Source organism: Calliopsis andreniformis, chromosome 6 (genome assembly GCF_051401765.1).
Source record: "Calliopsis andreniformis isolate RMS-2024a chromosome 6, iyCalAndr_principal, whole genome shotgun sequence".
NCBI lineage: Eukaryota > Metazoa > Arthropoda > Insecta > Hymenoptera > Andrenidae > Calliopsis > Calliopsis andreniformis.
Window position 1 is genome coordinate 8,272,600 of NC_135067.1, and position 22,050 is coordinate 8,294,649.

General features: G+C 31.7%; 2 protein-coding genes across 3 annotated transcripts in view; one reads left to right on the forward strand and one right to left on the reverse strand.

The window, feature by feature from the left end:
* Positions 1-3,034: 3,034 nt before the first annotated feature.
* On the reverse strand, positions 3,035-5,574 carry LOC143180646 (putative SERF-like protein). The gene is made up of 3 exons (XM_076380525.1): positions 5,414-5,574; positions 4,584-4,695; positions 3,035-3,995 (listed from the first exon to the last, which is right to left on the reverse strand). The coding sequence occupies exons 1-3, from the start codon at positions 5,418-5,420 to the stop codon at positions 3,920-3,922; spliced, it is 195 nt and encodes a 64-aa protein (XP_076236640.1). The 5' UTR covers positions 5,421-5,574; the 3' UTR covers positions 3,035-3,919.
* Positions 5,575-13,350: 7,776 nt separating this feature from the next.
* Positions 13,351-22,050, forward strand: part of Frmd5 (FERM domain containing) — a 34,375-nt gene continuing 25,675 nt past the window's right edge. For both annotated transcript variants that reach the window (XM_076380466.1, XM_076380467.1), the window contains exon 1: positions 13,351-13,675. In XM_076380466.1, coding sequence (XP_076236581.1) covers positions 13,580-13,675 — 96 coding nt within the window. In that variant the 5' untranslated portion in view covers positions 13,351-13,579. The remainder of the gene's footprint in view (positions 13,676-22,050) is intronic.

A 22,050-nucleotide genomic window follows, 5' to 3' on the forward strand; every position in this document is an offset into this window, starting at 1 on the left:
ATTTTGTTTAGTTCGTTCCAAAAAACTTAAACATTCAATTTTTGTAAAAACTTTATTTTAGGTTTAAAAATACAGTTCCTATTTACACCTTGAAATACGTGACTAAAACTACTTATATATTTTCTGAGTTCGTGTAAATTTGTATACGAGTGAAACGAAGTGTCTCTTTTCTTAACATATTATGATTTGATTTTCATATTTTTTCAAATAATAATGTTTACTCTAAGTGATAAAATCTAACGAAATTGCAACTGTAGAATTTTTTAAAAATGCCTAGAAATGATATGTTATACTATTTACTGCTCAAATTAATAATACATGACGTTTATTTCGGACGTCATTTGTAAAAAATTGTATTATGGAAAAAACTATTTCAATCGTTTCATTTTAATATTTCGTTGGTTTTACGACATTCCCTACACTTGGATAGTTTTTCAAGTTACAAGAACTTGTCAACGTTACTGGTATCGCCATACGCAAATTTATCCATCACATATAGAATATATAGAATGATAATACCATTGTTTCTAAATAAGCTATATCCTTTTTTTGCCATTTTATGAAAAAATAATTTTAACATTTCATTTAATGAACTTTTACGTCGCATTTGCCAGTAATAGTTTCAGTTATTATTATTTGTCTTACATCGAAATTCGTCGCAACGTGCAATTTTAGACGCACTTATGGGTATCCTGAAGTAGCAACAAATTTAAGTTAATCCCACTAAAGTTTCATTGCGCAACTCACCTACAAAATAATACAGATATGGTGCTAATGTTGCAGGTATACTGTTGGTAATAGTAAGTAATTACAGTAGTTAAGCTCAATCTACATTCTTTATTATTGTTGTAGTTTTAGCAGGATGAAAAAACTTTTATCGAGTTTTCAAGTATATCATATTCTCTATTTTACCTTGTGCAAAGAAACAAAAATACACAATAACAATATGTCATCGAAATAGTTGTAAGGAAATATTTATACCGTATAATAATGATACTAGTATAAACAATTTCATATGTGTACGAAACATTTGTAAGGATATTATCGCGTCAACGTTCTATTCACTGATCGACATCAGAGTAAAATAGATTTTAGCGAACGTTTACATTTTGCTATTCAATATTTCAACTGTTATTGACAATTACATTTATAATATACGTGGGATGTCTCGATAATTCGCTAAGAAACAGACTTTTCTTATGCGTTTTTAAAGGAGGAAATTCTAATCTATAAAAAGTTAATTTTCACCTTTATAATTTCGTAAGTTTTGGAAAACAAGGTTTTAGTATTTTAGTATCTTCATAGAGAAAACGTCTCATGTCGAGCCATTTCAGAAAATAAGAAAATGATGCATTCCCTATAGAAAATTTTAGATTAGAATCAGCTTGATAGTTATCATAGGTTAATGTCAACAAATTCGGTTCAAAATTGTAATTCTTGTAGCACACTGTATGCTCTGGGCTACATTATTAAATGCTCCATTATTTAGTAAATTGTTAAATAAAGGATATCCGTTATGTTTGTTAGTTGAGCCATAGGCTTAGTTAAAAACGAGATACGAATGTATATTTCCTATGCAGATATCTATAGAATATTTTTATACTACTTAAAAAATAGTTTTCCCTTTGGTATAAGCGCATTTATTATGTATGTTATAATTAATTAGTAATCGAATTACAATTTTGAAACCGTTTGAATCTGAGCGCAAATTCTTCTTAATAGATATTAATGAAATATGTATAACTTGTAACTTCTTTAGGGAAAAATCAATACTGGTTTTCTCATAATAGAAAAAATATTTGTGTTCTATCGATCGATGATATTTGTTCGAACATTGAATATTTCTTATAAGAGAAATGATAGAAAGGTGGTAGAACCAATTGAAAAAATCCGTCTGATATATCATTATTGCGTATTTTTACATTAAATTTGAAATATTTAAATATTTAAACAATTAAAAATTCCATTGTGTGGAATTCGATTAATTTCCTGGTTCCAGGATAAGTAGATCCAACGGTTCATATTAGAGTGCCATTTGCTATAAAGTGATTTCCATTTGTTTACAAATTTTAAGCATTCATCCAGTAATAATTTCAAATATTTATTCTAGTGGCGGTGTCGTAACAATCGTTTTAATACTAAATTTTCGTTTACATATGTTTATTTATGTAAAACACATTTATCACGTTCCTATTTAATTTTCACCTTTTTTTAGAAAATCTTTCGCACGATTTGCAAAAAAATTACATGTTACTTCGTGCAAAGAAAATTAAAAATCATGAGAACTTATACTTTCAAATCTGATTGTAAAGTTTTAAAAAGCTGAAGATTTCTACACTTTTTAGTCTCATAGCATTAGTCAATTTTTAAATCGATTTCTTTTTTCTTGCAAAATTCGTCATGAATATTTATTACGTGCAAATGAATTAAATTTTCTTCGCAACAGTTGTACAAAATAACATCAAATAAATATGAAACAAGTGACACCAATTTTGATTAGACAGAAATATTGTAATGTTAACTACTTGTTAATGAGACTTATTCAAAACTTTCTCCGTCTTACTTAATACAAATGTATTATGTGCAATATTTTAAAATGAATGAACAATGTACAATGTTCCTTACTTATTCGAAAGTCAAAGATTTGTAAGTAACACAGTGAAATCTCTTCCAGATGCATTGGACTAATAAGACAGGACTTATTGTGAAAAAACAAAAATATATTTGATAAGGATATTTTGTCGTCTTAGAAATAAGTTGAATTGTTTTTAACGACAAAAAGACTATATGGGTTTTGGTCTTTAGAGGCTAGGCAATATGTTTGTCATAAGACACTGCGTATTACGTTTTCTTTCCCATGTTAGCAATAAGATTTGGTCTTCCAAGTGACACGTACAGTACTATACAATCATACGTTTTTTATTGTCTTGATGTTGATATTCTAGATATCTGTAATTTGTAACAAAATTTTCAATTCATAAATAATATGATAAAAATGTACTCTTTCTGGGAAAGTGCAATAAAATATGGGAAGTAATTATAAAACAAATCTTTGTTTAAAGAAATATATGAGATATACAATTTTTGGTACCTATAACATGTGTAACTCCAACAAGAAATATTAATAGTAGTTTATCACTAAATAGTTTATTACAAAAGCGTAAAAATTAAAGCAGTCAATTATCACATTCTTTTTACTCATTATTAGTGCTAGCATTCCATGGTACACATACTAAACAGTATGTATTACTCCTCCATAATATCTATTATAAATATTTCTACTCTTTTCAAGTAACTAGTACATATTGTTAATCGCTACAAAACGAAACTATGTATTTCTCATGGTAATTTTGAAAGCTCATCACATTCTGTCATTCTTTCAAATTATAGATATTGTGAAAAATACAATAGTATGAAACGGAAAAACTGAGAATGTCCATTTTAAAATTGAATAATTTATTCTGAGCCGAACAGAAGGATAAAAGTACATACCTTCCTTGTATATCTTAGTTAAAAATACTTACATGGAATATTAAATAACTGAAAATATAAATTTACAAATTCGAAAATTAGCACTACAAATACCCTCATATTTAATTAAGTTCCTTATATCTAGATGAACCAGTCAAATGCGCATTTTCTTTGACCATTAAGGTATAGGTAACAATAGTTTTGTATCATTGACTATTACTGGTTTTATATGTAACATATAAATAACATGATTAATTTGACTAAATTGTAGTATATCATACTCTGGTATACAGTCTGAAGATTTTTCTATGATTAAAAACACTATGAATCCATTATGCACTCACATTAAGCATAACTTTGGTGCCTTATAGTCAGGAATTTTATTAACATAGTTGGAGTTTTATACTCAGTTCAGCCAAAAAATTTATTTCTCTTGTCAAAGTAGGGATTATCTTGCACTTTGTTTAGTTTTATCTTGATCTTGCTGTTTCTTAAGTTGCTTTTCTCTCATTCGTTCTGCATCTCTAAAATTACAAGATAATTTATATGAGATAATATATTCATACTTGGATAAATGCATAAACGATAATGGAAGAATAAATATGTATATTGAAACACAACTAAATAATACAACTGAAAAGAATACAATTTCTCATATGAATATAAATTAAAGATATAAAATCAAACTTTTTCATACAACCTGTACTTTTCAGGAAAAATAAACTTAAACATTTATTGAGTACAAGCGCACTGAGATAATTCTTGATATAATTAAAAGACAACTTTCGCATTATACTTATATGAACATTGGTAATCTTATTAGCTTTGTATTATAGATATATAAATGACAATGTAGATCTTCTTAAGAGAAAACAAAGAATTATACAGGCTTTCAAACAATTAAAACATCATAACATAAGAATGATAATTCACAATACTTTAATTTATATATGTCAACAAAGGCACCAATTTCATCAATTTGTACAATAATGCATACATAAATTATTAACATTGCTATTATACTCTTGAATAGGAATCAAGAACTGAATAACACTTTGGAAATGATCACATACACATATTTATTTAGATAAACTTATTGGTTCCATTACTACCGTGCTTTGCGTTGTTCCAATGAAAGACCTTTGTTACTGTCCTGTTCTGCGGCTGACTTCTTTACAGTCTTTTTCATATTTTTGGCTCGTGCTAATTCGCGCTGATTTCCACCTGAATCAAGAAAAACAATAGTTCCAATTCACAAAAAACAATATATGCTGCGACAAATTGTGTCTGCAACTACAAAATGATAAGACGAATGAAACTATTTTTAGGTCTATTTAAATTTGAAAAAATATGTTATCTGCATAATTTTTTTATTACAATAATATACACAAACATATTTTCAATTATTATAATTTTTGTTACAAAAAATCTGATGACAAGTTTATTCAAAGAAATAGTAACACGATAAAACACACAATTCACAAAGTTTCACTGAGAATTTTCTAGAACTGCCACATTTTACACTTCAATGCAAACATTGTGATAAAACTGTAACACAAGTCACAGTGTCTAACAGAAAAAGAGTAAGAAAAAGAAGTAAAATACAAGATAACATCATAAACACAAGAATGGTAGGCACATAAGTGGAAAACAAAATATAAAGAATAAATAATCACTTACGGATGAAACACGAATACTAAAACATTGTTAGTTACAATTAAAATGTAAATTTTCCATTTTTATCTGTAGGCCTTTCTATCATAAGAATTGTATAAACACTTTAAAACATTGTGATTCTTAAGAAAAGTTTGTAACTGTTATAATTTCAATTTTAAAGTTACTCGACAGACAAATGGCAAACGTGAAAATATAGGTGATCTAAGCTATCTCTGTCACAATATAACCACACATTGCGAGAAGAAAATATGGGAACAGATCTTACGGGTCATTCTTTCAGTTCTTGATTTTTGATAAACAAGTACTTAAAAATTTAGTCCCGAGCAAATGCTGCGAAAAAGCACAGCCGTACACCTTCACTTTGCCACAGTTGTGGATTAATTTCAGAACCAAAATAAGTCTTGCGTCGCCTCAGTCGTCGGGCATCGATACGCGTGCCATCTGTACAAAAGTTTGATTCTTACTGATAGTTTGAACACGGAAGCGATGTGACTGCGCGCTGCATAAATGGAAAGTAGCAGGTAATTAAAAAAATTCGATTTTGACTATAAGTATATTACATTGCACGCTATACAGTTTTCAACTAAAGGAACATATATAGGTAAAATACAGACCACGTCAAAGGAATATTATCTATTTTCCTTGAATAAATAAGTCGACTAGGCCTAAAATCTTTGCGCGTTTTTGGGCTTTCGTTTTTACCTAACCTGTCTCAAAAGATGCGTGTTAAAATTGTACGATGTATAATGTTCACACTGATTGATTTCACAGATTTTTGATATACAAAAATTGATTCCAGAATTCTTATTTAGAAATTGTTACTAATTATTAAGTATTTTATTATAATATATATTAAAAGTTCAATTACTTTTTAAGTGTCAAAATGAACTTGTTTTTTTCTATTAACTTTCTTGTGAATGTAATTTTCAAAATGTCATTTTCTTACAATTTTTAAGTAGCTCAGCGTGTATTATTTCCTTTCAATAAGTCTAAATAACTATAACAGTAATTATTAAATGCTACTATATTAATCTGTGGAACTTTCCAAAATGTGATTCCATTGGTTTCATCTCGAACCTTCTTTCTTTTAATTGTATTTTTATCTAATGTTAGCACTTTTCAAAACGCGTTCTTCTTGTTTTTTTCAAATCGAAAGTAATTGATTTCATCGGTAAAGTACTTATATATGATTTCTAACTTTATCAAAAAACTACGTATAAGATCTTGACAGGCAGCATCCAGATTTCCAAAAATATTTATCCAATTAATTTTAAACGTGTCTCCCAAACGTAATGTACAATTTTTGTATCATTTTAAAAAGTAAGAAAAGTTCGGGTTTTCTAACGAGAAAAAGTCAATTTTTGTCTTTTTATTAACAAAAATAAATTCTAAATGTTTATAAAATTTTAATCCATTAAGATATCGATGCTATAACTTTACTAATTACTTCAATTTCAATTCTTTTCCCACAGTATTTTACATAGAAATTATATTACATTATACAAAATTATACATCAAAATATTCTAATATAAAATTTAATGAAAATAGCAAAAAAGGAATTATCAATTTATATAGGAAATATCCTTACTAAAGAGCACTATTCTATGCATGATCGCTAGCGCCCCCCTTTCCCCGCAGCCTCTTCTGTAACCAATCGGAGACGCAAGGTTCATTCGTTTGGTGGCAGTCAGAGGGTTCAGACGCTTCAAAAATAGCGAGTTTTAAGCGAAGAATATTAAGTGAACATTATTTGTCACCGTGTAATCCCTTTCAATAATCGTTAGTATTTTCGTTTGCTTTCTATTTCTATTGCCATTTAACATCTATAATTGTCTAATTATAAGTTTAGCTTAACCGACTTCTACGCGTCTCCATTGTTCTCCATTTAGTGTTAATTAGTAACTTGTACATTGAATTATAGTTTTTAATATGTCTCGAGCTCTGTTGTAAGTTATTCCTATATATTTGTATTTATTTAAATAGATATAGCTATTTTAAATTTGAATTCCTTTTCTGTTGCAGATCTTCGACTAGAATCGAAGCGACAGAAATTGGCGCCGAAGCGAAGCGGACGCCATGACAGTTAACGTTCATTTCAAATGACTTTTCACAGAGAATTGGAATAGTTTGGATTGTTAATAGCAAAAACATGGTGAGATTTATGCATATACATTTTTATCTTATTTTCACTAAATTGTTGTTGATCATACATATTAATATGTCTTTGCAATTATTTTGTGCTAAGATAAGACAGCGTGAATAAATTTAAACGTACTTTTAATATTGTCATTGGTTTACTATTAACCTCTATTTAGTTACACAAAATGGCGGCTACTAGATTTTAACAAAGAATCAGATTTAGAAGTACATACTTGGATTTTTTCGTATTTCTTTCGTGATTACACCTGTTTTAATATCATTCTCATTGAAAGTTATTTAAATTTAACTTTTTTCACTAGTCTGTTTTTATAAAGTCGTTGAAATTGTAATTTTTAACGGTTTTTTTAACAAGCTGTTAATTTTTACGTGTATTGAAAATTTGTAGAAAAATTGTTAATTACATAAATTCTATAAAATTCGATAGATTTTTCAATGTACTTATATCTTCAACAATAAAAACATTTGATATAATACTTGAGAACTTGAATAAATTATATTCGATTATTAAATATTATTGAAATGTTTTACTTTGCAATACGAAATAAAAAATAAGGAACATTATTTTAAAAAATAAGAATATTTCTAGATAAATATTTCAGTAGAAGATAGAAAATTAAAAGTTAGTATTTTCTTTTTTTCAGCAAATTTGTGACCGCGAGCAATGCGGTTGTAGAGTCAGTGTTTGTTGCGTAGTTTATATTTTTATTTTCAACACAAATTGGGTCACGTCATTTGACATTGTAGGAACATGGGGTACTAGAGTTAACGTCTTGGGGATATAAATTAATTACCAAATTTCGCGAGAGTAGAATCAGTGTTATTCGTTAGTTCATAATTTTTGGTCAGTAGTAGTTTTTTATTTTTGTTTTTTTTTCCTTATTAAAATGGGTCAATCCAAAGATCGTTATTTTCGAATTATGACAAAGAGTTGGAGAGTTCGAGGGTTCGAGAGTTCGAGAGTTGGCGAGTTCAGGCGCCGGAACGTGAAGAATAATGTAAGTATTTTTTTATTTTATTGAAATTAAAAATAAAATTTGGGAATCAGAATCTAGAGTTTGGAGATTAGAATTAAAAAATTTTAATATTTAGAAATTCTAGTACTAATAAAAAGTCTAATATTTAACACTTGAAGCTTAAGTATTTGTATATTTTTATTATTCAGTATTCGAGAATTGGAATTCTGTGAATACTTCAATATTTGGTAATTTCGAAATTTCAAGACTGTTTTTCTAATTATTTTTTGTTTCTTTGATTTCAGGCCCAGCAGACACCCCCTGGGTAATTCGTCGAGCAGTCTTCATCCCGTGGGTGTTAAGGTAACGCATGTTTTTGGTTCCTCCAGTCATTCAATCATGTCGTAGGACGCAAAGGTCCGAAACGGCACGGGTGACTGGTTGTATTTTCTTATTGCGAGCATAGTGAACTCGGGTATAGATACTCTGTATCATTTACTTGTGAGTAGTAACATTTCTTTGTACATTTCTCAGTTTAGGCTAGGGTCTTCTTGTACTTCGCGTTTTCAATAAAATGAATATTCTGTTTAATTGAGAATACGTGTACATCAGTACAGTCATAAAATCACATAAAATATGGATGCAGTAAGAATATAATTTTGATATAATAAAGTTGGATCTGTTCTGATCATATTTTAGTGTAAACTGTAAAATGAAGAGAATATAGTGGATTTGACAACAGGTGTCGAAAGATTTAAGAAGTGATTCTTTAAGCTGTATGCCAAAGTAAGAGGAAACTCAAAAATATCGAAATTGCAGTTGAGACTTTGTTTCCAAGTTATTGATAGAACACCTAAAATACTCGTGAAATGTGTCTGACTTGAGGATAAAGTCTGACTCAGTTTACTGATATCGCGTCTGACCTACCTGATGCACGCTGACAGTAAAATAAGTCACCAGTCAGACATAAGTCTTCCGCATTTTAGGTGTATTTTTTACAATTAATAATTGTGAAATAGAGCCATAAACGCAATTTCGTCATTCTTAATTTTCGCCTTATTTTTGCAAGTAGAATCTTTTCTGAATTGAACTTTATTTTTTAAATAAAGTTTAAAAGTTTAAATTATTATTAAATTATTATTTATCATTAAATTATTTTAAAGTTTAATAAAGTTCATGAAAGTTTTTATTAAAGCTTAATACTTTGAAAAAAATACGCAGGTACATGTTTCATTTCACGTACAAGAAGGCATTTCGCGACGATTAGATTTCGTTGTCAAGTAATTAGCATGAATAGCAATTCCTTTCTTTTTCTTCTTTTAGAAACTTTACTTTGACGACGAGATCAATCGAGACTTAAAGTTTTGAAATTTCTAAAATAAAATTTTTGTTTGCAATATAGAGTAGAGATTTGTTTTATAAAATTCAGTACAGATTAACATCAATTTATGCTCAAAATAAAGATCAAAGCCATCTTTTTGCCAAAAACAAAGATGAAAGTAGTCCGCTAGAGTTTTATATGCATTAATAATTCTTTCTAGCTCAGGATTTTCAGGTACCAATTCCGTACCGATTGCCTTTGACTCATTCACGTGCCCAGGTGCTACTTGGACGAGTAAAGGCGATGGGGCACGATGACCTAGTCATAAGATTTTAATAACACTACTCAGCGACTGGCACTGTATTAGTATATCGTGCTCGACGTAATTTCCACTTGCGTGTGTGTGATTAGGTAGTGGGATTACGTCGGTTCCTCATCAAAGTAGCATCCCAATGTACATATTCTCTTGCTATTCATGATGATACAGTAAATTACTTATGGAATATGTACAAGCATAAAAAAATAATACACACAAAATGTGTATTCTCAATCATTAATAACAAAATCACAAAAACCATCTTCTGCAGTTCATTTAACAATAAGTTCATACTCCTACGCAATGGTCGCTAGTCTTTGCCAGTCGATTTCAGGAAAATGGTACGTACTTTAAAGTGTGCTTGTTGTGTGCCAAGCTCGGGTGACGGAGGCGTCCCGGGACGTTCTCTCTAGTGTAGGCCCTTGCACTCGAGTGTCATGTGTGAGAACCGTGGAGCGTGTTGGTGTGACTGTTTCTTGCCATATTTTAAAATATAGCGTTAGGCAGGCAGGTAGCATACTTTCTGGCATGAATGTTAGACGTAAGTAGGTAGGGCCAGGACAGGTCATCACAGTCTCTGATCGGGTAGGCGCGTTCTCGCGTGGTGACCTATCTCTGGGGTTAATCCATTTGTAGAGTCGAGGCGAAGCTGGCGTGATGGAGCATGCCATCACTTCAGACTTCGCTTTCGGCTCTTCAAATCCAGCGACATTGCACTGGGGTCGCTGACTCGCGTTCGGAAGGATAGGTTCGAAGGTTGTACTTGAGATTCTGCATTCGAACACGAACAGAAATTCCCTGGGAGTCATGCACTCTTACGTAATCTCTGGCCGTGGTCTAGTGCGATACCCGAACTTGTGGACTTTAGTTTGTTCTTATTGTATCGGGGAATCTTGAGTACTTAGGTTTAAGTTTCAGCTGGGTGGGCCGCCCGAAGAAAGAAGCCGAAGAGTCCCTGCAAGAGTGGGAAACTACTAATGGCTCGTCATCTTCGGATGGGGAGTCATTCTTGTTACTACTTTGTCACTATGCTCGTTGTAGTTTTGTAGTAATAGTAGTGTTATAGTATGATGTAGCTAGTCGTGCATTTGTACGACGTTCAAGCCAATGATGCTGAGCAAATCGTGATCTGAATTAGTGTTGCGAATAATTATTACGGTTTGAATTAGTGTTACGAGAAAAAGGTCGCGATAAGATGTAAAGTTTTTTTTTTGAATTAATATCTAGTGGCATTTATTGTTAAAATTGTTGCCAAGTAACTTTCAGTAATTATTTTTTTTAAATCTAAGAAATTGAAATTATAAAGTAGTGAGTACTTTTTGTATAGCTTTATAATTTGTTTTCATTAATTAGAGTTCATTCGCGGTTTAAGATATAATGATTTTATTGATTGAAGTACTTCGATACTTTATATTGATGGCGAATTTTTTATTAAAATTGATATCGATGTACTTGTTGCTATCTTGAAAAGATAAGTTAGTTCGTTAAATTGCAAAAAGCAAGTGCTTTGATTTAATTGTTTCCAATCATTAACAAAGGGACATGATAATAATGAAGTAATAAAGTAAATAACAGATCATGAAATTAATTGAAGAAATTTAATTTAATTCAAATATTTAATTAAAGAAATTTAATAATTATGTAACTTTCAGTTTTTATCTTGGTATGAAGATGAACTTCATTTTTTGTTTAAACAAGAATTGAATTTCATTAGCAGGTATTTCATTCCAAGAAATTAATGCTGATACGTGAAATGTGATATGATTTTTACCCTGTACTAATATTTTCATTTCAGATAATATTGTTTCTTATCTTTTTTTTTTACAGGAAATATTAATCAAATAAATAAGTTTCTGTTACAGCACGTATTTGTAAGAAAATTACTATAAAAGTAATTAAGATTGAAACGAATACAAAATATATAGTGGTGTTTGAAGCATATACAATCTATACATCAATGTTATGGATTTATAGTATGGATTTTATATAAAAAAGAGATTGATTGGAAAAAGTATAGAAGAAACGAGACTTGATTCTCGGAATTTATCGAACAATATATTGAATGGAATATTGCATAAAGTTTTGATTTTGATTTCAGGAATACTAGGTATTTATATGTATATGGAAAACTATATTTTATCAAATTCATTGGACGTTTTGAGCCTGCTTCAGAAAACATCGTTGGATTTATTTTTATGGGGTAGTTTCTCCCACGATAACATCAAAGAGGGGATGGATATTTTTCTAAATTATTGAAAGGCAAGTTGAGCATATTTAATACACGAAGTAGAAGGATGAAGATGGAACTTTGTTTTTTTTTTCATTTTTTCTTTTTTTTTTTTTTAAATTTTACTATATGTTGAAACAACGCTGGGAACTACTTAATAGCATAACAAACCCTCTATATCAAGCTTTAGTTCAATTCGTCGTGATTCTGATGTGTAAATTTCGTTTTGAAAAGAGAAACGAGTCGTGAAGTAGAGTAACCATCAACCGATATTCATAAACAGAGGTCGCTGAAGTCAGGTCTAAATTTTTACATCGATAAGGCAGTTGCATATGAGATACGAAAGTCTCATAAGTTGATATTGATTGATTGAAAACAAATGTAAGAGTAAACACACTATTCAGTGTATTTTCTTGTCCTAAGTATTTAGGATTCTATAGACCCATTCCCATTTCTGTGTCGCTCATGGGATTATGAGGTTGAGGTATGCAAATTTCTCTTAGACCAAATTGACAACCCTTTCCACTATGATATTGTGAAATTGCGTGCTCAGGGTATGGCACTTTCGTCAGTTGTGGCTTTTTACTATTTTATTTTCTATTATAATTAAAAATCCCTTCTGTGGATAATAACTTATTGCAGGTGTCGGATAAGACTCTAAATTTTATGAAACATTCAGTAATTTTATACATATGTATTCAGAAATATTATATAACATTTTAAACACTAGCATAGCGAAATTGGAATCACTTACCTTAAAACTTGCAAAATCGTCGATGGGTCTTTCTAGACCCAGGACTTAAAGTTTCATCATCCACCCCTTTCCTTATAAGTATCTTCAATGTAAAATTTAAAAAAATAGTGTGTTTCAAAATATTACAATATATATCCCAGTGACTTATTCATAAACGAAGAAGTAAATAAGCATTTTTACGTAATTACTAACATAGAAAGATCAGGTTCCAAAGACTCTTTTTCTCGATGGCCCTATCACTGTTCATTACTGTTTCTTTCAAATATGATGTGCCCAAGCCTCTCAACATCTTCCAACAAGAATCGTATCTCATCCTTCAAAATTCCCGCCACGATTCAAACCACAGACCAATCGTATTACGCAATCGCGGCGTTCTCGAGCAGCAACGTCGCGTTTGGCAAGTTGCGTCTGCGATGTGGCATCGTCGCAACGGCGAGCCAGTGGATGGGACCGGTTGACAGAGAGTTTAGCGTTCTGGCGAGTTTCGGTGATGTATTCATGTCCCCTGTGCTGTGCCGTAGTGCGTTGCGTCCAGCTTACCGAAAAATCGCGAGAGGGTCGCGTGTCGGCGATAACGTGTAAATCGCCCCCCAACGATAACGTGTAAATCGAGTGTAATCAACGGGCAGTGTGTGGTGCTGTGGAGCTGGAGACGATGAAGGCCGGGGGGATAATTCGGGTGACGACTTGAGGGCAGAAATGTTGAAGTTTGGCAGCAAGAGCGACGTAACGGTGGTGCATCGCGCCACTATTCGACTGTTAGATGACGCCGAAATTATCCACTGCGACTTTCAGGTAAAAACCCTCGCTCAGCGAGCCGCCGTGCGCGACCGACTATCGACGACGCTCGTACACGCGCTTCTTCTACCCCTTTTTCCTCCAGCCACCGATAACGATTGCCCCCTGGAACCAGCGGAACACAGAGCCGCTCTGTGCAACCGAGACCAACCGAGATCCTCGAAAATTTTCCTCCACTTCCGGCGAAGAACCTTCACCCAGGTTCACCGAAGTGGAACAACCATATTTTGATTGATTTTCGAAAATCCTTCCTGCTGGTTCACTCGGTGAAAATATTCTTCTCGCGTTTAATATTAATGTCTCGCGTTAGGCTGGTTTTATTTCATGTTGTTCACATTCGGAGCGTGTTGAACGCAACACAGTTTCCTGATGTTTCGCACACGCACGTCGAGGAGACTTTTCCTGTAGCGAGATTAATAAGTATGAGGGATAAATAAAGAGGTCTTGGTTCGGTTGGTTTGACTGATGGTTTTTGAAATAGTTCTTGTTTCGTGTTAGAAATGGAGCTTTTCGGTGCTCATCCTGGAACGACGTCTCGATTGTCCATTGTACCAACTTGTGAGTGGTATCGATGTGAACTAGTTTTGTTTACAGTTTCAGACGAAAAAGTGAAGTCGCTCGTGCGGAATGGACAAATAACGTGACCTCCCCCGCTACTTGTTCTTTTGATCTAGAAGCCCTAGTTTTTCTTTCTGGGAGATTATAGGATGCATTTGACTTGTTAATAATTCAGGCGAACTTAACCCTCGAGTGGTACGGTGTCACTATGTCATAGCGTACTATACATGGATCACTAGGAAATGTATACCTATCGTTATAAAGAATGTGCAGTAGTGATGTACAGAAAATTCACAATTTTTCAATTTTATTAATCTCTGTGAATTGTTCATGAATATCTTTTGTAACAAATAGTAGCAATTGAGTTACTAAGGCTGCTTCAGGAAGTTTTGGAAAGTAAATATTTTTATGGAAATAATATTTAATAATTAACATTTGGAGTATCAACACAGTTTTAAAACTTTCCTGATTCGCTGAGACACCCTGTATATATACTGTGGTCCCATCATATTCGGCATATTTAAGTTAACTCTTAGCGTACCAAGTGGGGTTACTTTAAATTTCTAAATCCTTTCTTTTAAAACTTACAAAATTTTCAAACTCTTCAAATATTCTAAGTCTTTTTATATAATTACCTACTTTTTTTAGTTTATCGAATTCTAGTACCTGGAAATTTGTATTTAAACTTCGAGTGACCTATACAACTATGATAAGGGTTAAATATCTGAGGTCACAAGACAAAACGGAGTAAGTCCATAGTTTTATTTTCTAGGCATTGACGTTCGAAGATTTGGACTCGTGTTTCATTATGTCCTAGGTTCTCTAATTCAATATTTTTTAGATAGATACACAAATTTGTCGTGTAGGCTCCAATTAAGGCAAAATCAAATTTTTTCGAAGTATGACTTATGTTACATCACTTTGTGGCTTCGAACATATCAAACATGGTCGTCGAATGTTGTGAAAGATCGGGGAGACCTTTGAATCCGTAAAGGATTTGGATCTGTATGAGAGCACCGCGATGAATACTCGGCACATTGAACATCCTCAAGCTTATCTATTTCAATATCAATGGTGAATCGTGATACGTTGAACTGTTGAGGTATTAGTGGTTCCACGATACGTGGAGTCGCATGAAAAGTTTTATTTAGAGAATAAACAGTCAAATATATCAAGAGCGATTGGTTTGTTGACCCGTGTTTACTAAGGTTATTTATTTGCTTTTCCTCGTATTTGTCGTTGAGTGGCTAAGTCCTGATCAAATATTCTTCAACACCCTGCGTGTAGTTTTTGTCGCGGAGCATAGGAATTCTTGAAGGAAGGGAAACAATATGGATTTTGTGTAGCGTTGGTCAAATGCCAATGGTACATTACTATTTTACGCTCTGTTCGTAGCGTGCGTGTGTAGATATAGGCTAATAGCTCTTTTTTTAATCTCCTTAATTCTTTTTTTTTTTTTTTTAATTGATCCGGCGTACACATATCCCGCCTGTGTAATAGATTAATGTGCACCAGTCTCGTTTTAATTGCTGATGCACATGATTACAAGTCGTTTTCCACGTATTAAGTCATATTCAAGGAAAGAGGCGGAAATTACGAAAACATGTTGGGTACTTATTAAACATGACATTAATAAACGCACAGTGATTGCGTAACATATTTTGGGGTAATTATTTGTTTGCGATTCTTTGCATACATTGTGTATCGTGAAGTATTTTTTGTGTTACTTTTTTTATGGGAAAAAAATACAAATTCAAGAGTCGATTTATTGTTTAATATATTCTATGTAATATCAAGCTAAATTCGTGGTAGTAATACTAATATATATACACGCTATTAATTAGTAATTCTTGTTATTTCATTTAATGTCCAAAAATTTCACAAGATTATTTAGACCCTCAATTACTTTAGGATTGAATATTTAGAATTTATCGTTTAATTTAGGATAGTGTGATTCAAAATTCATACATTATCAAGTGCTTAAATATTTCCCAAAATTTTTGCTAATCTTAAATGTACGTATAATGTTAGATAATTGACTGAAAGATATTTTGTTAATTGAATGGAAATAATACATTTTTTAAAATTATGTCTAATTGATGAAGGTATGCATACATTTATTTCCTTTTCCCCATATTATATTCACATAAAGTAGCTCTAGGTAATTATTGTACAAAGTACGTCATGAATGATAGGAACTAGAAGGACATGTGAGAGGATTTCCTCTCGTTGCGTTCTATACAGAATTAGTCAGTGCAGGGTGCAAAGAGAGCAATAGAAATGATCATTAAAATTAATTTACATTCTTCAATAAAAACTTGTTAAGTATATTTAAAATAAAATGACTGGTTAGTTCACGATTCAAAGTCTAGCGTTTTCCTTTTAATTTCATTTGAAAAGTAGAGTGTTTAATGAAATCAATATATCACAATCACACTGTCTCTTCTTTCCGTAAAAGAAATTTCGTATCGATGAGATTGTGTGAGTTTCGTGTAGGAGTAAATCAGTCGCTCACATGCAAACATAATACGACACGTAGACGAAAATTCTGTGAAATATTCATGAACGAAATACCTATTTTTATTCCGTGCTAACATTTTAGGTCATTAATCATTACCAGTATTAACACATTCACTATCCACACCTGGATCAAAATAGATTTAGCTCATTATTCTGAGAATGTTACGTTTCAGTGATCTCAACGAAAGACACGTCATTTTACCAATGTCATGACTATGACGTTACGGGTATAAGAAAGTTAGCTTTAGGTGCTTCGGTAATACGAGGCATAAAAGAAATATTCTTTGTCTGACCACTGTCTGTATCTACTGTAAACTTGGTTAAATTATGATATAGGTCTACTGGTATACTCCGATTAATGCAAAACGATAAATGTAGTGGTATAAGTGAGAAAATAAGTGAAAAATATAGAATAAAATCTGTTGGCATTGTGGCTTATTTTAGAGGAAACATTAGTTTGAATTTTGATTTAGTATAAATGTACGAAAATACAGTTTTAGGCGCTTGAGGAGTACAAGGTATAATGGAAGTACTGTCTGTCTGGCCACTGTCTGTATCTACTGCAAGCTAGGCTAGGGTATGACATAACTTTACCGATACACCTCGACTCCAATTAAATAATAAATGTAGTAGGACTAGGTAAAAAAATTAGTGAAAAGTATAGAATAAAATTTGACATCGTCCCTCATTTTACAGAAAATTTGAATGTGATTTTTGATTTACTAGAAACGTGCGAAAGTACAATGTTAAACACTTGAGAAATACAAAATGTGAGAGTAATATTCTCTGTCTGACCACTGTCTGTATCCACTGCAAACTAGGCCAGACTATGATACAGGTTTATTCACATATACTTGATAATAAAAAGTAAATGTGATGGTTTTATGTGAAAATATGAATGAAAAATATGGAATGAAATTTTTTAACGCGCTTTATTTTAGAGGAAAATTGAATTTGAATTTTAATCTAGTACGAGTGTGTGAAAGTACACTTTTTTGCACTTCAGAAATGAAAGAGATAAAAGAAACATTGTGTGTGTCTGATTACTGACCTCATCTACTGCATCTACTGTTGCCTGCATTTCTTTCAGATCTATGATTGGTCGAATTAAATATGGGTTTATGGTGCAAGATATTTTTCGGCTATCTATATTTCGATACGCGCGCACTCGATTGAAATTCATAGTTAATTATCTCGAAAATGAAGCGTTGTGTCAGAGAAATTTTATTTTCTATTTTCGATTTATTTTCTCATGCAGAATTATAACTTTTCCAATTAGATCTTCAAGCTTGGCATATTCTGTGTACGATTCTTAAAGTTCTGTTGAAATACTGGGAATACAATAGTCTGTTGTTTACAGAATCGTGTAAATTAAATTATTTTACTTGTGTGAATGTGATAAACTGGACGAAATGACAATTACCACTCGTAATTTTATTTACACAATTGAGAGGCGTTTATCCTTTGAACACCTCCACCGTGCAGTCATTTTTCGACACAGAAGCAAATGTTAAGTGGTAGTGCACATTGCAAACAATGCCTTCGTTAATGTATCAGAAAACTAAAGGGAAATGCTTGGATACAGGCATTGTATTATCATCCTCGTTACTTTGAATATATTTTTATAACCATTTGTGTCCTTATTCACATGAAAGGGTTTCAATGGGCTTAGCCCTTTGTCTTGTATTGAGTTAATTCTTATTTTGTATTGGGATTTTATTTTGTTGTATCACTATAGAAATATGTACACGATATGGTAATGCTAAACACAAACATACTTTATAAAGTACTTATTATCAAGTATTAATGTGAACTACCTCATAAAAGTTAGATTCATGAGTATCGCCAGGGTTCTAAACACACATATATGGTTTATGATAGCTACTTTAATGTAGGCAAGTGGCATCTACTTTAAAGCAACTTCAGGATATAAAAAATTAATTTCTTCACTCTACCAAATATGTGTTCTTGAATGTTACTGAGTAATCGAAGACACTTAGACCCGAAGATGTTATTACTACACAAAAATATTATTTAAATTATTCTCTAACAGCAATGTGGATCTGTGAATGGATGTCTTTTAATTCCACTTATGCTCCATTCGAATAAAATTTCGAATAAATTCTTTAGCTATTATTCGAATGAATATTACGAATAAAATTTATTATTCGTGAGAAATATTACTCACGAATTAATAAATATCTTGAACTATTAACTCTGCTTTGCATCCTTCGTAAACCTGGGGAAGTTCGCCAGGTATCAGTTTCTTCATCTTCGGTCCTCGATATTTGAATTTCTTTTACGAGGAAATTGTGAAAGCAACAAGTTGCTAATAGAACTATATTTATAGGTTCAGGGTGTATTTTTAAATATCTTTAACAGCTTTGAAATTCTTGGCTTTGAATTCGAGGCGCGTTCTGTGAGTTTCTCTTAATCTCAGGGACATGTACTTTTATTTTATTCACTACTGCAAATGCCAAAAATGTGCAGCACGTGATGTAGACTCCTGGTGAGAAGGGGAGAATGCGAGAGTATAAATCGAAGGGGTGAAAGGTGTATGTAGAGTGGCGGGTGAATAGACAGGGATGAGGGTGGGAAGAAGGGAGAGAGCTCTCTATTGAAGAGATTGCATGGCCGTTGTTGTGAATGAAAATTTCTTTACCGACGTATATTAGCGCTGCTGCAGAGATTAGTTTTCTATTTCGAAATCGTCTAACGTGTGATTTATTACGAGTTGTACTAATTATAAGAGGATTCTAATTTATTCGATTTTACTTTTATGTCTTACGAAGAGTATAGAACAAAGGTTCTCACACATTCTTATTGTGGCTTTTGGGTTCTCATTAGCGTTAAAATAAATTAAAGCAAAATTACAATAAAGTTATTTTATTTCGTAATAAAAAAAAGAAACTTTTTTTTAAACGTGTTTTTAGTTCCATCTTCGTTCAAATCTCAAGTAAGTGAAAATTGAAGAACGATCATAAAAATTTGATCACCCACTGTACTATAATATTTTAACTACGTATCAGTAAAACATACAGCTCTTTGATAAGCAGAATGTGGCTTTTGTCTTGATAAGGTTTAACCACTATTAATATAGACATTGATTACACATAAACTACAAGAGCATAATTTTTGTTATTATTTAATTTTTCTATTCTTACTTCTGTGTCAGCAAATGCTCGAATAAGTTCGGTCATCAGGCGCCATTGATGCTTCCAAGCAATCAGTCAATATTGTTCGCCATAAGCTATAATGTGTCTACCATCGATTGTCAACTTTTATTAGTGTGATTTTTTAGTAATAACAGTTTCTAGATTATATAAAAAATGTCTTCGATATAGCATGTCATGTAATTTAATTGTTATATTGCTAACTAAATCAGAAACTAATTTCTTTAAAAAATAGTTCATTATTGTACAGGGGGTTTTATATTTACCATCCAAAAATAAAAACTCGATTTCTATATTTATATTTTATATTATAATTATATTAGGTAATGTATATTATATATTTGAGGCATTGAAAACAACAACGAACTAACCTACTCGAAAAAATAGGAAAAATAAGCGATCTGAAATATAGGGTTTTTTTTTGTAATAAATTAATGCTACTAACAGTTTCGGAAAAATGTGGCTTCATCCACTTTTGCGCTCAGGGTCTCAGTTATGAGTCATAAATTATAGAACCACAAACAGAAATAAAAAGAACGTTTTAAAATCAGTAGTACCACTAAAAAGGTGATGATTTAACGCGCAGAAATAAACTGAAGAAAGAGAATAGAATTTATTGACACATATACCGCTTTAGTATCGAGGAATTTGAGTTTGGAATTCGCTGAGTTATAACTTAACTAATACAAATATAGTACTTAAATTAGCCGAATATTAGTTATTCACAATTTTTGTTATTCAGTTTTAATAGTAGAATATAGTCCGAGATTTAAAGAATTATTTAACAATTACCTATCTCAGATAATAAAACTAATTACCAGAAGGGTGCTTGAGGTTGGATCTAGCAGTATACCAGGTGATCATGGTTTTACTGTATCTACAATTTTAAGCACTGGAGAGATATACGGGACAAGAGAACGCTCCCAATTTGTAGTAGATAAGGTCAGCGGTCAGACTAAGTGTTCGTCTTACATTTATACCTTTCAAGTGCCTAAGACTCTACTTCTGCACACTCGTACTCGACTAAAACTGAAACTCAATTTTCTTTACTTAAACTTCTTATATTTCTAACTTACTTTTTCATGTAGCTTTCTCAATTTTGCATTTGTATTATATCTTTGAGACATCTTATATTATAAATAATATGTATTTCATAAGCATCGTCTAAGGATTAGTAAACTTTAAAAAATCTTCATAGCATTCCTCCTATGATTCATAAATTTTTTCATTTAAAAGATAAGTCTTCAGGTTTCCCACTATCAATTTGAGGGAGAGTGGTATAGTGAATGTGTTTCACTAGAATTCTCAATACTTCTTCATATTCTGTTTCATTGCTTTTTTATTTCATGTACTTTTTCAAACGTCTCACATTATTTTTTTGTTTCTTTTTACCTTTCCTATTTCGCGTGTTTCTTCGTCATGTTCATAGAGATTTTTCCTCGAGTTTTCGCCTTGGAAAATATTTTCTTACTTCGTACTGAAACAAAACTTCATTAGTTTCTTCTCAACATGAATCTTCCTTAGTACAATGATAACAATTGTTACTTATGGCTGGGGTTGAGGCGAACGTTTCTTTTCTATATTTTACTCACTATTTTTTAAATATTTTTGAGATGAAAGGTATTTTTTACTTTGTAGAAAATTACTGGAAGTTTCTATACTCTTTTTTGTATTATTTGGTAAAAAACCTTTTTATCTTCTAATTCGAATTTTCTGTTCTCTAATTTTTTCTCTAACAGAAGTAAGTGTAATACACTTCAGGAATAGGGTGAACTGTTACCTTAATTTTTTCTGAGGCTTTTCCATCTATTGATTGTAGAATAGAAGTGGTATTCAGGAGCAAAAATCCGATTTTAAAAGTGGTCATTTCCATCACCACTGTTTGCACAGTTGCTGAACAAGTTTCAAGTGATTTTCAAGCCATACATTCTGTGAATCCACATTCTGAAATACGTTTCTGTTCTACATGCAATTGGTAGACGGTTCTTCAAATTTTTTAACATTTTTGAGTATCTACATTTGTATACGATGTACTCGACAATAGGTTTCAGAAATTTTAAGTGATGATTCTATGTTAAAATAGGGTGAAAAGAGAGAAAAGAGTTGCCAGTTGCGGAAATA